General features: G+C 41.6%; 1 protein-coding gene across 3 annotated transcripts in view; it reads right to left on the bottom strand.

Annotated features, from left to right (window-relative positions):
* Window positions 1-6,979: 6,979 nt before the first annotated feature.
* Window positions 6,980-17,868, bottom strand: part of zfhx3b (zinc finger homeobox 3b) — a 225,595-nt gene continuing 214,706 nt past the window's right edge. For all 3 annotated transcript variants that reach the window (XM_084403785.1, XM_084403784.1, XM_084403786.1), the window contains 3 exons: window positions 14,523-14,646; window positions 8,963-14,434; window positions 6,980-8,826 (listed from right to left, as the gene is read on the bottom strand). In XM_084403785.1, the coding sequence (XP_084259911.1) occupies window positions 7,109-8,826; window positions 8,963-14,434; window positions 14,523-14,646 (7,314 nt within the window). In that variant the 3' untranslated portion in view covers window positions 6,980-7,108. The remainder of the gene's footprint in view (window positions 8,827-8,962; window positions 14,435-14,522; window positions 14,647-17,868) is intronic.

Below are 17,868 nucleotides of genomic sequence, written 5' to 3'. Positions count from 1 at the left end.
ATAATGCACAACTGTGGACTACAGGCAGATACAATAGCACAGTCCTTTATTAGGGAAGACCAAGTCCTTGGTAAGCTAAATAAGCGGCCTACCATGATCCTGGCATATTAAAGCAGTCGCATTTCATTGGGAGCTTTCCTGCATTAGAATCAAAACAATATGGTGTGAGTGTGTCACATTCCTGAGCAGAGACCCACTGGCTGATCTTCATAATGAGGGAAAATTGGTTTCGACACAAGACAAGAGATGAGCTCCTGTGTAGCGCGTAGAAATACTCTATGTGGACACTTTGAATAAAATAAAAGTAGCTAATATAAATAAACAAACATATAAATAAGCCATTTGAACTGAATATGGACACATATGAGGGCTATAGATGCCAGATTTGGCAGAATGCGAGTGTCAAAAATTATTATGGCTTTAGAAGTCTTAAAAATTTGTGAAAGAGACTTTTATTGTGTGTTTTTTTTGTGACAGCCCCTGAGCTTTAACATATATGCCACACACTCAAAGATCAGTGCGAATATAATTTTTAAATTAAACAATTATAAAAAACAGATTGTTGCAAACCAGTCCATGTCATGTGTTTACCACATGAGAAGAAATCGAGTTTATTTGTTCTTAACAATGGAATTAAGGTAGCCGAAGCTGTACCGTAAGAGCATGGTTTCTTTCTTCTATTGCAAAAGAAGATATTTTAAAGAACCAGACAGTAGGAAAGAAAATACTCAGAGATACTTATACAGGAACAACATGTGGGAGAGTAAATGATGCCAACATTTTCATTTTTGGGTGAACTGTCCCTTTAAGGTGGAGAAGGGGAGGAGTAGGGATGCTTGAGCAATGTCAGTGGAGGATGGTAAGATAAGACCCTGCTCATATACCCATTGGAACGTGATTGACTGGATTCCCGAACTTACGTCATAAACTTAATTTATCATATCAACTGTGTTTACTTATATGTGTATAATTATACTGTGCTTCATAATCTAAGGATGCATTTAGTGTTTGAGAATGCTTTGTTTTTACACCATGTACTCAGTATGTAATATATATATTTACTGTTACATTTGTCACGTCACAATTGTACAGTCTAGGTGTCAGGAACCAGACATCTGTCTGTGTGAACGTTTATCATCCAATTCGATTGCAATACATTTAATTGATGGGCAGCTGAGACAAAATGTAAAAGTTTAGGCGAAATATTTCGAGTAAATGACCAAAAGGCTATTATCCCTGCTACATCTGATTCATATGAGCTGCGACTTGTTTTGAATAAAAGTACCTGCCAAAAGAAGACATGCAATGGTTTGCGTCTGATTGCAACATGATATGTGAGTGTTTGTTTCTGCCAACATCCTGTCAAAAATACTGTGAAAAACCTTAGTTGAAAGCTGTAAAGAGAGCAGGAGTTCATTAATGGACCTGAGCATCAGCATTGTGAAACATCCCTGCTGCTAGTAATCAGATCTTTTCTCTTCCAAATATTGTAAATCAAATAATCAAGAGAAACAAAGTGAGACACATGCACACAAAATACAGGCATATTGTAATCGCCAGCGAATGCATACAGTATACAAAGGGCGTACACAAGGGAGCTCTCATCTGATCCTGTTCTGTACAAGGCTTTGAATTAGCCTGGAACGTTGCATTTGATCCTCTACACGAGTCAAAACGAATCTACGAGCAGTGCTTTTCACTTGGAATTATATTTGATTGTAAGTCTTAATCAAGTTCAATTTGTCATAAACAGCCACTTCTAATTAGCTACATGTCTACATATCTTGCTTAATATATTTTAATTAATCTCGCTCATGAATGCTCCCTTAGAGGAATTTCAATGTGACTGCTCTTGCAGAGAATACCATACCAACAAGACAATGAACTACTGGGAATGTGTGTTAGGGGGCTGTCAAATCATGTGCATGTTGCATTAGATTAATTGCAATTAGAGTTAATTATGTTTTCAAAATCAAGCTCTCGCCAGTGATCAGCTGAACTACGCTTATTATGGGTTCTATTTGTGGTTTAATGGCAAAAATGTGAATTCTAATTAAAAGTAATAAACAAACGTGACCTTTGGTTGCGTCCTCTCACTTCAATCATGCCAAAAACGTGTCACACAATAAACGGTCCCAGACAAGAGGGCTTATGCTCATACTTTTTAATGTATCACAATGAGCAAGAAACATACTTGATGAAATATTTTCAAAGGAGTATATTCAATTACCATCTACAATCAACTTAACTAGGACAACAAGGTTTTTGTGACAAAAGTTTCTCTTTAAAAGTCTGAAGTTCCATGTGGTTTATGTATGTTAGTCTCCATGTAATTTGGTACAGTTTGGAAATCTTCATCATATAATTACAGTAACAAAAAGCTAACAAGACTACAGTATAGAAAAGACATCAAGAACAACATTTTTGGTTTAACTTGCTCTTTTTGTACATTGCAAGGCTGTAAGTTCTACCCTCGGTTGGGCTACCTGGAGCCACAGAGCCGTGCTTGTGAGGCTCGGAGGAGGAGGAGGAATAATTTGAGGAGAACGAAAGAGAAAAAAAAAGGAAACACAAAAAGCGTCAAAAATGCTGTGGCACCAGGAGCCACTAAAGGAACAGGAAGCTCCAGCAGCAGTTCATCATTGAAACTGGAGCAAATGTTTTTTTGTTTGGTTGCTTGTTAGTTTGGTTATTAATTTTGGTTGCTTCGCTTTTTTTGTGTTTATCTGCTTCCTTAGGAATAACACCCAGGAAAATCCCCTCCCCTTGAACAGTAAAGTCATTCTTTATGGTTGGATGGAACCGGTCGACTCCACGCCAGAGTGGAACCATGTGTCAGTCACTGAAACGGGCAGGAGGAAATGAAACAGGTAGCAAAACCGTGAACTGGGAGACAACGTACGCGAGTGTTTGAGTCCATCCCGTTCAGAAGTGCAGAAAATGTCCAAGTAGATGCAGAGCCAGAGAGAGAAAAAGGAGATAAATTCCTCTCCGTGTCACATATGTCCACTGGTTGCAGAGTCCACTCCCGTCGGCATATAGTGTTAGTTAAGTAATGACTTGATATCGGGGCGCGTCGGCCCCGGCTTTGGCTCCCGTGGCCAGTTTTCTCAGCCTTCTCAGACATCTCAATGACATCTCTCAAGTTTCCCAGAGTTCGGTTCTCTTTATTTCCTTCTTTGTCGTTTCAAAGAAAAGTGTTGATGTCTTCTTTAAATATATCTATATCTGTATACATGTTTATTTTCACAGTGGGCAAAAAGGATGACCTCTACAGCAAAACCTGTCGTTTTCGTTCTCTCTTTGCAAAATGTCCACAAAAATCAAGTATCCCAATGAGAGTTGATGTATCTCAGCCACGTGTTGGATTAACCACAATAAATATACACTCATCAGGGGCACCAACTAAAGTTTTTCATGTTTTCGACTGCATTAAGCTTTGGCCACATTCATATAATTAATGAAAATAATAACTGCTCAGTGCTTCGGTATCCTCTTTCACCACATCACGCAATTATTGTGTTGAATATCAGACTTTTCAAACCCTTTACTGAAGATTCAGCTTTGCAGTTCAGTATGTTTTGGTGCGAAAAGAAAGTAGAAAATAGAATACAAAGTATAAAAACTCAGACTGATGCTGGCTCTTATGAAACACACACACACACGCACACACACACACGCTCACGCTCGCACATACAAAGTCCATGCTGGCTGAAACAGTTGTGAGGAATTCTGCCCCACACGAGAGCCTATAAAAAACGAGAACACTTTGGAAGCAAGAGATACAACCGTGTCAAGACAAACAAATATAGGAACATTGTAACACCATAAAGTGGCCAGAGAATGATAGAAAACAAATAGATGAGATTTCAATTTAAAGCTGGCATTGTAACATTAATTTATAAATGGACAACAACAAAAATCAAAGAAAATAAAATATACAGTTATATGATATTATCTGAGACCAAAACAATGAAAAGCATTCAAAAATAAACTATACAATAGCAGACTTCTCAAAAAATAATTATGAACAATATTATAGATAACATGGATTGAAAGGAGTGGATCAGCTTGCAGATCAAATTAATCCAATTTCAATAGCATGCACACCAAATAACACCAAATCAAATTGTTCTGCAAGACGTAATGCTCGTTCACACACCAGGACGAGTGTGGAAATACGTTGCTAAAGCCAAATACATTTGTGCCCCCCTAAAGCATCTTTTGCAAATTTAAAATGACTTGATTTCGCTAAATCAAATAAAAAGCAATTCCATTTACGAAAGGATGGGGGCCATTCTGATAAAAACACAACCATTTCCATTGCAATGACTTGGAGTGAGGGACCTCTTTGGACACAACGGCATAATTCTACCTTGTCACCATGCAAAACAAGGGACACCTAAAAGCAAATCCTGCTTTCCCCAGTCCTACAATGCTTTGGAATGAAAATGCCCCTTACAGACCTGCAAAAGACATTTCATGCATGAAAATGGCTTTAAACCCTGCAGAAAACGAATTCCCAGGAGGGGAGGCCGACTTCGCCAAACAAACAGCCTTTTTTCGTTCTGAGGCTAGTTATAAAAACAAGAAGCATGATGACACCAGATCAGCAAGATGTGTAAGTACCAGACAGGTCGCAGTATGTCAATTTTTGGTAGGTAACCACTATAACTTGATCTAGTTCAAGTGAGTAAAGTCATTTAATGGCTGCAGGGATTCTGTTCACTCTCAACACACGATAGTCAGAGTGAGGTGATTTTCAGCAATCCGTGATGGCAGAGTTACACAACAGCTTACAGTCACCTTAGAAATGGGATAAAATAGAATTATACTCAATTTGAATAAAAATGAAGCAGTCCTTGCTTAAGAAATTAAAACTCAGGTGTAGTATTTGGAATGCACTGTTATTTCTTACAAACATTATAGATCATTGGCTTTTAACATTGGTCTGTTCAAAAAAAAGAAAAGAAAAAAAAAGCTAAAATGTCCTTTGGAACATATATTCACAGTCTTCAAAGTTCCGTTTTTGCAACAAGAAGGGAAAAAAGATGTTGCAGGGGTAGGGAAATGGTTTATTGTTTGTTTCTTCTTTTTTTTTCTTAAAGCTTAGCCAAAAAGCAAAAGGAGCATGCATCTAGGTATTCTTCCTTTCCAAATCTACATTAGCAGCAAAACATATGTCCTCAAAGACCAGACCCTATATATATACTCATTTTTTTTTTTTTTTTACAAAAAGAAAACAAAAGCAGACAAAATGGATTTCATGTGTGACAGAAAAACTTCAACAAAACGTCTATCTTACAAACTGCAATGGCTCTGTAACGGTGCTACTCCACAATGCAAGGACAAGGGCCCTTTTTGATTTTTGGTTTTCTTAGTATTTGACGTAAAAAAGCCACCTGTCTGCTCGCAAAGAAGCAAAAACGGCAACTCTGATGCGTACTTCTTTATTTTAAAACTTTGTTTTCTTTCCTTAAAAACAGCAACAAATTCTCAAGTATAAAGAAGCCTCTTTTCTCATCTTTATGCACCAATGGTGAAAGTGTTAAGTCTTTGGATTTTCTTTTTGTTTTAAAGCGTGAGAATTATTATTATTATTATTATTCTTTTTTCATTTTCATATATGACAACAAAAAGTTGAAATTATCATAATGCCTATAGCAGACTGCAGCCACATTACATGGAAACAAGTATCTGCTTTGTAGTGCTAAAGGAGAGGCAGTTATCTCCAAATCTACAAAGGCAGGGGGTACAAAAAGAAGAAAGAAAGGAGGAACAGATAACGACAAAAAGAGAGAAAGTCAGACAGTGGTAAGTGCACTAAGGTAACACAAATATAACTGAACAATTTTCGAACACACCCCAGATTTCTCTTCGGTTTTGGTCAATGCTGCACAAACAAAAGTTGAGAAACCCCTTGTGACAAAGAGATTCAGCTGGGATAACAAAAAGTAAGAAGCTGAGAATTGGACAGAAATAGAGTAGAGATCGTTTCCTGCTCCTTAATCTAGTCTATTGGAATGACCAAGACAACATCAAATGAAGCGCCTTAAAGTTGGACGATACAAAAGCTAAATGTACACAAATATTTTTCAAACTACCATACTGTTTAAATTCATTTCCAATGCAACAACCTACTGAACACCAAAAATGTATATATCTATCATAAATACAGAAAGTTTTTTTTTCGTAAAAAAAAGAAAAAAAAAAGAATCTTTTTCCCCCACCAAGTCTGCAATGCTCTTCGTGTCTGGGTAAAATGGGATTAGTAACATTCCCATTAAAAACAAAACAAAACAAAACAAAACAAAAAGTAATAATTAAGAAGGTTTAAAACCAGCAATTCAGCTACTCATTGAATGCCCAGAAACTTTTGTTGAGTTAGTATCATTTCTGAATACTTTCTGCCAATAAAAGACATACAAAAACAAAAATGTCTATCATTTGTTTGGAACAAAATGAATAAAATAATGACTTTTTGTAACACAAGAAAAGGTTGTGAGCTGTTGACCTGAGAATAAAATAGACATTACATTATTTTTCTTTTCTTTAGCAAGCCATTGGTATCTGAATGCTTAGATAGCAAGAAAACTGTAAGACTATTCTCCCATACAGTACATACTGGCTTTATGTGACTGTGCTATTAAGCGGAAATACTTATGCAAATAAGGGACAGCTTGTTGACTCGTTCTTTGTAGACAGGGTTGTGGGGCCATTCGAATAACTTTGAGGCAGTCCATCGCAACACAGCATTCCACTAGCAATAACCGACTGTTAACTGCTGTGATCTCTATTCATTTATATATATATATACTGCATATGTGCATATATGTATATATATCTATATATATTAAGAGTTGTAATAAACTAAAACCAGCATGTTGATATGGGAAAACAATCCACTAACATTTAAATTTTTGGTTACAAGCTTTGGAATTGCAGTTAGTCTTTACACATCTTTTTCTGAAATTGGTTGGTATACTTTAAACATATTTTAAACATTGCTGCTTTTTTTCTTTTTTTCTTTTGTGTTTTCTTTTGTCTTCTGTTTTTTTTTTTCCTTTTTCTTTTTTTTTTTTTAAATATTGTTCATCACTGAAAGCTTTTACAATCTGATGGAGTCCGATCCTACACTAGTGAGATTACTACTACAACTACTGCTGTCTTTGAGACAGCCAGGCTGTTGTGGCTCCTCCGCTGGCCTGCCCAGCCTGTCTGCTGACTTCTGACTGGTGTCAGAATCAGACTCGTCGGTAAAGACGTCTGTTGGTATCGAGGTCTGGACCCCTGAGGTGCTCAATGAACTTGAGGTAACCGTTGAAGGAGAGGAAACTGTAGGAAAAGAAGACAATGCAGACGAAGGAGGATTGGGCTTCCCAGCTAAAGCTCTGGAGAAAGGGGTCTGGGACCATGATTTGCCTGTAGCTGTTGTGTTGAGTGGGGTGGCTGTGAAGGAGGAGGAGCTGCATGAAGATGCAGATGCTGATGAGGACGGCGTGGTGGCTGACGTTGTTGGCGGAGGGGATGGGGTGTTGTTTGAGTGAGTGGCAGACTGCGAGGTAGATGCGGTGTTAGGACTGGGGAAGCAGGCTGAAGAGTGAGGTAATAAATTAGTAGCGTGCTCTTTGGCATTTCTGGATCTCTTGATTGTTCTGTGTTTGTGCAAGGCTGAATCCAGGTGTTGACTGAGCGCTCTGTCCCCTTCTAGTGTGGTGTTACAGGCGAGGCAGTCATAGAGGCCGCCCTCTGCTGCATTCCCACTGTTGGGGACCCGAAGCAACATCTCTTGCAGGTTTGCCACAGACTGACCGAAAAAACAAATTGACTTGAGGTGGCTGATAGCCGCTTCCTCCTTGCTGAAGACAGCTTGACACTTGCGGCACGCCAGCCGATACTGAACTTTGGGGATGATATATTTGTCAAGATGGAGGTCTGCACCTTTGCCATCCACTTCATGCTGCTCAGTGGCTAGGTTGTTGTGAATGGAGGAAGTAGAGGATTCAACAGAGGGAGTGCTCTTTTGTTCCTCTGTTTTTACTAGATCTTTGGCAGAGTCCTTACGGTCCACCGAGTTTTGTGAAGTTTGGCTTGCTTTGGGTTGCTGGATCTGCTGAAGCTGCCGCTGCTGCTGCTGAAGTGCCTCCTGCAGGCTCTGCTGATATTGCTGGTAATGCTGAAGCAAAGATCCGGGTGACAGCCCCATCAGGGCCTGTGATAAAGCTGGGTTGTAGGGGAAAAGACTTTCCATGCCATACATGGGCTGAAGATATCCACCTTGAAGGGCACCTGGTATCTGAGGGGCATAATACGGAGAGAAGCCAGGCATAAAGTAGGGCAGGAACTGACTTGTTAGCAGAGCTGTTGGATCTGAAGCTAAAGCTGCTTGTAGAGCTTGAAGTTGGGCAGTATCGACCACATACTCCATGCCAGGTGTTGGCATTGAGGTGGCCGGAACAGCAGTGTCTGGTTTTTCTTTCTTGGCACTGGCAGCAGAAGTGGAGGGAGCGGGAGTAACCCCAGCTGAGGATGGTGTGGGGGGCTTCTCAGCCTTCTCCTTGGGTTTCTCTTTCTCCCTGGCCCTCTCAGGATCACGGTCTTTGTGAGCTTCATGTCGAGGGCCTGGCTGGGTCATCAAAGAGTTTGATGTAGATGTGGTGGTAGGGCTTGAGTGGGCAACAGATGTGCTGGCCTGAGCTGGGCTGGGCGAGGCCAATGAAGAGGAGGAAGGGGTCTTGTTGGGTAAACCAGATGTGGGGAGACTTGGTGAGGGTACACTGGCACCAGGCATGTTCAGGAGGTTTGGAGGTTTTGGAGGGGTTAAAGCTGCAGAAATTGACAAAGAGAAACACAACATGATTATGAATGCTGCAATATACTCTACATCGCAGAGTTAGTAGTCAGTTTTATAGTTTTATTTCAAAAGTCTTACTCATACTAGAGAGTAAATGTGATGACATACCTGAGTTAGATGAGTTAAAGCCTGGCATGGAGGGACCACCAACACCTGGCAGGAGAACAGGGGGGATCCCCTGTAGATTTGGGTAACCTGACTGAAGGTTCAAGGCTTGCAAGGCAGTTGTGTCAAACATCCCTTGTTGCTGCATGGCTTGTTGTTGTGCTAGTCCCAAGACCTCATTTGCTTTCTTGATACGATCCATCTCCTGCTGCGCCATCAGCTGACGAACTGTTGCTGGATCAAAGTACTCTTTCTCTTTATCAAGCTGGCTTCCAATGGTATCCTTTACTTTGGATATGTGTTGTTGGGAAAAGATGTGGTCTCGCACTGAGAGACGAGCACTGTATTTAACACCACACAAAGAGCATTCTGTCTTAGGTCCCTCATAAGAAGTCTGGTTGATACCAAAGTGCTTAGCCATGCTGAGCTTAGCCTTCTTTTCCTTAGCACGAGCATTTTGAAACCAGACCTGAACAACTCTCTTTGGAAGTCCAATGTCATTTCCAAGTACCTCACACTCCAGCATGGTTGGAGTCCTATAATCATTAAAGCAGGATTTGAGCAGCTTAAGCTGAAGATTAGTCATCTGTGTTCGGAAGCGCTTTTGACCAGGCCTGTCTCCACTATCAATGCTTCTGCTTCCAGAGGCTCCTGGACTTGGTGAACAAGGGTCTGCCAGACTAGATGTTTCACTGTAGTCTATAATATTTTCATTTTCAAAGTCTTTTGTGTAGTAGCTTGTTGCAGGGCTCACCAGTCCTGAGGACATCTGTTCATCATTCTCAATTGAGGGGACTGCGCCCCCAGACTTTGAGAGGTAATCTCCACTGTTATGGCTGTGCTTTGCATCAGCACTGTCATTGTCAATGTTTGCCTCATCACCTGTGGTAGTGTCAGTGATGGCTGTATTCACAGAGGAACAATCATCATTATCAAGTTTATTTTGATCAAAGTTTGTGTTTACTGAGGAAATGGTTGGGCTTTCAAAGTCCTCTACTCCTTCAACCTTGATAGATGTTGGGCTCAGGAGACCCCTTGGGGACAAGTCCATGCTTTTGCTCACAGGCGACAGCGATGAACATTGCGCATCATTGTTAGACTGGGCAAGATGAGCATAGCTGGAGATATCCAGAGGATCCATCTTCAACTGCATGGCTTCCTGTTCCGGTAGCAAACCAGAAAGAGCTAGGTTGTAACCAGCACGTTTAGCCTCGTGCCAGTGGCGTGAACGGATATGGGCCTCGAGGGCAGTTTTAGCTTTGAATAGGGCTCGACAAAATGGGCACCGTCGGTGGGCTTGAGCTGGCCCAACAGCCCGAAACTGCCCTTTTCTTTCTCTAGCTCTTGTGTTTTGGAACCATACCTGTACCACCCGTTTTTTAAGGCCCACTTCGTGAGCAATGTGGTCCAGCATTTTACGAGTAGGATTGGAATCAAGCAAATATTTCTGGTACAGAATCTCTAGTTGCTCTGGTGTAATAGTGGTTCGGAGGCGCTTGTCTCGTTGTGGCTCTTCTCCACTATTTATGCTATCACTTTCTCCTGGACTAGTTCCTGCTTTCTCCTCCAACTTCCTCTTCAAGGAGTTCATGGTGGATGTAGGCGTTGATGGGGAGGTGGCAGAGTTGCTGGACATCTGGGGTATTGTACCTGCAAGGAGCTGGCTAGCAAGCAGAGGATTGCTAGGATCAAATAACATGAAGGACATGTCCATTGGGCGATCCAAAAATTGAGGATGAATGAACTGATTCTGGACACTCAGGAAATGAAGTTGCTGGTGTTCCTGCCAGTGTTCAAATGAAGGGAAGGCAAGTTTGCACTGCTCACACTGGTACGGGATCATTTGCTGGGCCAACTGCTGCTGTGAGGCAGAGGCTAAATGAGAGTTAAGGGCCATGTGGGAACTCTGGGAGGTCTGACTGGTATGTGAAACGGAGGGACCACTATGTTGCTGCTGCTGGGAGAGGGACGGTGAAGAAAGCTTTGAATTCTTTGGGACTGCATGCATCTTTTCCTCTCTTTGCGGTCTCTGCTGTGGGGTCTCAGATTGATGACTGGTTTCCTGTTTCAAAGTGGTCTGCTCTCTTTGACCCAATGATGCTTCTGCAGAGTGTTTCGATTTTTCATCAAAGGAGTTTGATGTGTTAGCTGGTTTAGGCTCCTCCTTTTCAGATGATGTGATGTGAGAGAATGCAGAGGATGAAGGAGGAAGAGGGCAGAGGCTTGAGGATGAGGGCATTGGTGTTTGACCTGATGACCCAGATGGAGTATAGTATTCATGGGAGAGATCCATAGAGTCCTCATTTAGGCTGTCATACTGCCCGTCTTCCTCCTCGTCTTTGTAACAGAGCTTCTTTTGGTGTTTAATAAGGTCAAATATGCGCTGGAAAACCAGGCTGCACTTCTTGCACTGATAGTTTAAGTTTGTTGTCCGAATGTATCGGTCATTGGATAACTCGCGTCGGTCACCTTCTTTACTTCCATCTCCCTGGTTCTCATAATTTTTACGGGCTTTTTGTCTGGCATTTTGGAACCACACAACAATGACTCGAGTTGGAAGGCCCAGAAGATTGGATAACTGCTCAAATTCATCATCTTTAGGATAAGCATTAGCATCAAAGAAATCTTGTAGTACCCTCAGCTGGTAGTCTGTGAACCTTGTCCTTGAGGACCTCTTATTTCCATATGATTCATGTTTTTGAGGCTCAGGGGAAGGTGGCCTTGAATCAATTTTGGTATCTTCAAGAGTTGTAATTGGAGGGTTGTTAAAGTTATAAGGTGAGTCTTTGTTGCGTTGTCGCTCTTTGAAGAGTGTGTTACGGAACCAGTGCTTGATGACTTTCTGTGGAAGTCCTGATTTATCCGCCATTTCTTTAATTTGTTCCTCATTGGGAGAATTGTTGATATCGAAATATTGGCGGAGCACCCTTAGCTGGTCATCTGTGATACGGGTGCGGGGTCTCTTATTCTGTTGCTGCAACATGGCAGGGGTAAGCTGCTGTTGGTAGAGCTGGGCCAGATCAGTGGCCAGACTAGGCTCCACTGCTGGCAGTTGGGAAGGAATCTGAGAAGGTAATGACTGGAGTGACATAGGCTGCATCATAAGGGGAGAAAACAGAGGGAGATCCATTGGCATTTGAATTTGGGCCATTGTAACTGAAGGTTGAGGGGTTGGAGCGGTTGGTGGTGTCAGAGTAGGAGCAGAAACAGGTATATTTGGTGTTGGTACCCTCTGGGGAGGTGGAGGTGGAGGAGGGGGTGGAGGCGGAGGAGGCGGCTGAGCAGCTTCGGGTGTCTGAGGTCTCAATGGGTACAGCTTGTCATATTGTTCCCTGTATTCTTTGGCAAATCTTTCTAGGAATCTGAATGGAAAGAAAGCCTGGTGGATATGCTCCTGGTGACTCTTGAGAATCAATATGTTGGAAAAGAGCTTACCGCAAGACTCACACTCCAGCTTCTCTAATCCTTCAATAGGGTCAACCACTCTTGTGATACCAGCTGGCCCACTGTATCCTGACAGAGATCCTGTTGGTTTTCTTTGTGCTTTTTGCTTGTTCTCATTGTACTGAATTACTAACTCAAATCCAAAATTCTCTAATAGGGCTTTGGTGGCATTCCCTCGGGCATCTGAGGCAATCCTTGGAGGAGGAAATCCAGAGTCATGGTTTACATTTACTACAGTTTGATGGGCATCTTTCTTTTCTTTGGACTTGTCTGACATATCTTTCGGAATGTGATCCTCTGTTTTATCACTAATTTCTTTATCTTTTGGCAGCTCTCTTTCTTTCTCACTGTGAGGTGATGGCTTTGGCTTTTTGTCTACAGGGTGAGAAAGGGCACTCTGTTGAAGTAAAGCCATTTGACTCGATCCTTGGGAGTGGGTATGAGCTTGGTGCTGTTGCTGAAGGTGGTGGTGCATAAGCTGTTGTTGTAAGCAGCTCTGCTGGGCCTGTTGGACAGAGTTTTTCTGTTCTTCCAACAGTGAAGCAGTAGATCCACTCAAGTTCAGTGAAGAGCCACTCAAGTTCATTTCTGGATTCAATTGAAATTCTGCCCCAGGAATGTAAAAAGGAAAGAGCAGCTGCTGTTGCTGAAGAGGGAGAAGAGCATCTGTTGTCATGGGAAAGTGCTGGAGAAGAGGGTTAAAAAGATGGGACTGAAGGAGAGCAGCTTGCTGGAGCTCCTGTTGGAGCTGAGCCTGTGCCTGTGCTTGAGCCTGGGCCAACTGCTGCTGCTTTTGCTGAAACTGTTGGTGATGACTCCTTGAGGAGAGCATATCAGCAAATTTCTTCTTTTTCACTTCATGATTCTCTGATGGGGAGGAGTGACAAGCTGAATTACCCAAATTCTCAACATTGTGAGAATGACTTGATAGATGATTTCCTCCCATGGTGCTCTGTGCTGTTTGAGCTCCTGCTGGGGAGCTGCTGCTGTTGCTGCAGCTGGTAGTTGAGTTAGTGGCTGGAATAGGGCTTGGGGTTGAAGTGCTATTGGAAGTGCTTCCGCTTGGGCCACTACTGCTAACAGTACTAGAACTGCCGCCAGCTGCTTCAAGCTTTGCTGCCCTGGCCTTGGTTTGATGAAGAACAGAGCGCATGTGAATCTCCAGTGTAGAGCTCTGGCTGTATGCTACATTGCAAGTGCTGCACTTGAAGGGTTTATTATCAGGGCTGCTGGTAGGCTCTGGCTGTCCAGTGGTGGATTCCTGTAGGGCCCTTTTAACTTTGTGCAAGTGAGACACAGAGTTGTAGTGTACAAGAAGGATATTCTTTTGGGTAAATGACTCTTTACAGACTGTACACTTGAAAGGACGGGATGGATCTAGAAACTTCTCCATAGTAAAGTTGGGGCCTTTCCTAAACGGCAGGGCGCGTTTGGGTTCTGATCCAGAATCCTCTAGCAAAGATCCAGAGTCACTGCCAGTTGGGCTTTGCTTTTCCTCAGGGTCACTTTCGTCTCCCTCTTTCTCATCATCAAGAATACCTCCCTGGTCCTCTCCAAGTGAGGGATCACCCATAATCATTAGGTCTCCATTCATCAGTAAACCTCCATAGAGCTGCTGGATGTCAGCTTCACTCAACTCCAGGTGACTGGTCTCCAGATGCTTCTTAAGCGCCTGTAGAGTCCTAAAGCTGCGCTGGCATAAACAACACATTGTGGCTGCTCTGATTACATGGTATTGGGAATGCAGCTGAAGTTTCTCTATTGTCTTGAATGCCAAACTACACTGGTTGCAGCGATATTTATAGACATGACGATCAGAGACAGGCAGTTGGGGCCTTTTATTGTGGACCTCATTGAAGTGCATCTGAAGGGCATTGGATGATTTAAAGACTTTGTTACAGCCCTTTTTCCAACAAAGAAAACCAGTGGAATCGTCCCTTGAAGGCTGTTGTTCCTCAAGAGGAGACTTGCGAGCTTCAGTGGTGTCTAAAGCCAGACAAACTCCTTTTTCTGCCTCAGCATCTGCCACCTCTGCAATCAAAAATAACAAACATTACAATTCTGATAACATACATATGTACATGTTTAATGTGTTTTCTCAATTGCACAACATTCTAACCTGTTTGTTTCTTAGTGTCATCAGAGTTTGAGTTGGCGATGGATGGAGGTGCAGTTTGAGTATCTTTCTCTGGTCCAGGGACTGGCATGAACATGCTTGCTGGCAGTACTTCTGATGCTGCCACCTGGAAAAATAAAACATAGTATTTGTCACGTTAATTATATGCCTTAAACAATAGCCTCCTGATAATGTAGAACAACTCAAATGAATGTAAAGGAAAAGCACAAAGGACAAGGACATTGAAGTGTTTTTAACTATGCATCTCATATACTATTGTATCATATTCAGTCATTTCTTTATTGTAAAAAAAGTATATAAAAGAAAAAGATAAACTGACAGTGGTACAGGTGAAAAATGTGCTATAAACATAAGTTGATAAGATAATCATCTTATTTGAACTGGTCACAAATACATTTACAGTCCCTCTCTTTCACACAAGTGACTTAATTTGCCATCCATGGAATTTGCACTTTGATCGCTGATGGTGTCTTGTCATGCTCTGCAATAGTTCTCCTGCTGCAGCCAATTAGTGTGAAGGGCTGAGTGGTCTACCTTGGCCAGTTGAAGCGCTTATTAGATAGCCTAATTAAATAAGTCTTCCAACTCATAAAATGTGCTTTTCATTCCAATAGAAAAGCATTGTGCAATGTTGAAATGCAGTCATTCAGTCTGGAATTCTGGGTAATACAACAACTGTCAATTTCTGGATAATGATCAGCACTCTTAATTTAACATACAGTGCTCAATGTGTTTTTCAGCAACCATATTGTAATCTTAACAATTATGCAAATTATTAATTGAAACAAAGTCATTAAAAAAAAAAATTAGATACATTTAAATGTAAGTAGATGGCAAACAGCATGTTTTTCAGTTAATTTAATTAGAAAATTTTAAGTAGTAAAGAATATTGTTGTGATAAAGGTGCACCAAGGTTTGCTTAGCACTTCAAAGGTTGAAGTTAATCAAGTGTGAATGACAGCAACCTCCTCTCTATCTTTTAAGTGCACCTGATTCTCCATGCATGGCTCTCACACTCCCGTTATCTCTCTCTTTCTCAGAATAATAATAAAAACAGATTCATTAACAGGCTCCCATTTAACAGTAATCACTGATTGAGATTGGAAAAGGTTGGGAGATGAGCCACTGTGTGCTTCACCTTCCTTCAATTAACTTCCCAAACTGAACAATCAGCCTCACTCATCATGCATTTCAATACCCCAATCTCACCAATATATCCCCTTTCTGACTCTCTAGTGCTGTCTCTCTCTCTACATGTATATTTTTTTCATCCCCTGTTTGTGCCCTTGCAACTCAGTGCCCATTTTTCCTCCCCAAGAGACAACCAATTCTATTTTGCTCACATCAAACAATAGCTTCATGTCTGTGGGAGTTTGGATTTTATTGCTGCGTTGAAAACATTTTTTTCCCAACAAAAATGAAATTGTATATGAACATACAGTAACATCCTTCAAACTTAATATACTGTACATCATGATATTAGTTAAGTTAATGGGGTCATGTTAACCAAAACCGTCTAATTACCTGTTAGAGACCTAGGCAAACATTGTATCATTACATGGCTGTTTTATTGGTCTTCTGAGATCTGGAGCTGTTTTATAGTGGATTTAAAACCTAATCACATTCCAAGTCAGCCAGCAGCTTTAACTAAGTGCCATCAAAGTCCCACGCAACCTAACATCTTTGAGTCTGAAACTCTGAGAAATAATCAGTGAACCAGAGCAGTTCATAACCATCTGGTTACTGCAATCAAAATCACAAAATGTAGCAATTTTTTCCCCTGCTTTCTAGGTTCCTCCCTAACCCACTCTCCTCCTAAATGAAAGTGTTAAGTGATTGTGACCAGTATGGAGAATTCCAGAAACAAAACATGCCTGTGATTAACATTACAAAGTGGACTGTTTCTAGACAACTGCATCATTAGGCAAAGAGCGCCGAGTGCCGAGAGTATCCCAAGGTCACTTTTAATTTGGACCGTCTAATTGGCAAACATAGTTCCAAATGGCTATCATCTAGCCAGACTCAGAATTAATGAAGCACAATTATTTTCATTACCCCTATCTTAGACAGACAGAACATTAGACATAGAGTGAGGGAACGAGGGAGAGAGAGCGAGAGAAGAGGAAGGAGGAGGATGTAGGGTGAGTGAGAGTGGTAAAAGAGTGCATCTTTATGCAATGTTTGCAAGAACTAAAAGTCACCTGATTCAGAATTCATTAAGCTTGTCTGCCTGACATGAGCAACAGGATAGAGTACCTCTCTCCATCTCTCGTTACTTGTAAAAAGGTGCTGGTTTTAATGTGCATTGTATTAGCTGTGTTAGTTTCTATCATGCACCACACTTGTACAGCGCTCAGTGCATTATTACCTCTATAAAAGAAAAAATATTGCCGTCTGGCCTCTACTAATGTGTTCACCATTTGCTTTCGGGCTGGGGGAGTGGAGTTGCCTTCACAGAATTTAGAGTGATTGGCCAAGCAAGCAATTCAAACTCCACAGGCAAACTTACACGTAATTATTTCACTGCTAAAATTTGGTGGGGGAAAAAAACCCATGAAAGCAGGGTAGTCTCAGTAGAAGCTGAAATGGAATAAGGTGAGTATTCTCTGAGGAACCGGGCAGAGTAGGCTGCTGGAGGCCTGAGCGCTCTGGGACTAGAGATGTGGAAATAACGTAAAGGGATGATGTAAGTATTACTGCTTATAGAGAGTGCCTGGAATACAAATGACCTTGGTAATCAGAAGAGGCTTTTACATTTTTTCCACTAAACCGAGAACATTTCTTCTAAGATAAAGAATTACAATATTTATCTACTTTTTACAAACCAATTGTTTCTTCTAATCAGCACTGGAATTAAATGGAGAGTGTACTGGTTCACAGATATGTTTTTGCCTGACAAGACCCTAGTAATCTTAGGCCCCATCCACACTACTGCGTTTTAGTTTAGAAACGTATTAGAATTGATCTCCGTCCACATTAAAACGACTGAAAACGCGGATCACGTGACCATTCACCAACACCGGGCATGCGCGTGCCGGTGTAAACACAACTTCATTCATAAAATTATCCCACCATGCGCTGGTTCTTCCCGGGTTAACCCAAAACCGACGCTCCATGTACGGTCGATACCGCCGCTGCACACGGGAATTGTCACAGATCGCTCGAATAATAGCTTGCCTCCGGCGCATGTAGGCAGTTATAGCATTGTAAAATGCAGAATTTACTTGCACAACAGCTGCTAGCAAAGATATACGCCACGACCGATGACACCCAATCATAGAGCCGAGCGTGAGCCTCTACTACGTCATCGTTTCTAAAGTCTTCCGTT

The sequence above is a fragment of the Rutilus rutilus genome (assembly GCF_951802725.1).
Source record: "Rutilus rutilus genome assembly, chromosome: 3".
Taxonomy (NCBI): domain Eukaryota; kingdom Metazoa; phylum Chordata; class Actinopteri; order Cypriniformes; family Leuciscidae; genus Rutilus; species Rutilus rutilus.
The sequence above is the reverse complement of the archived record's forward strand: the minus strand, read 5'-3'. Positions and strand labels throughout refer to the sequence as shown.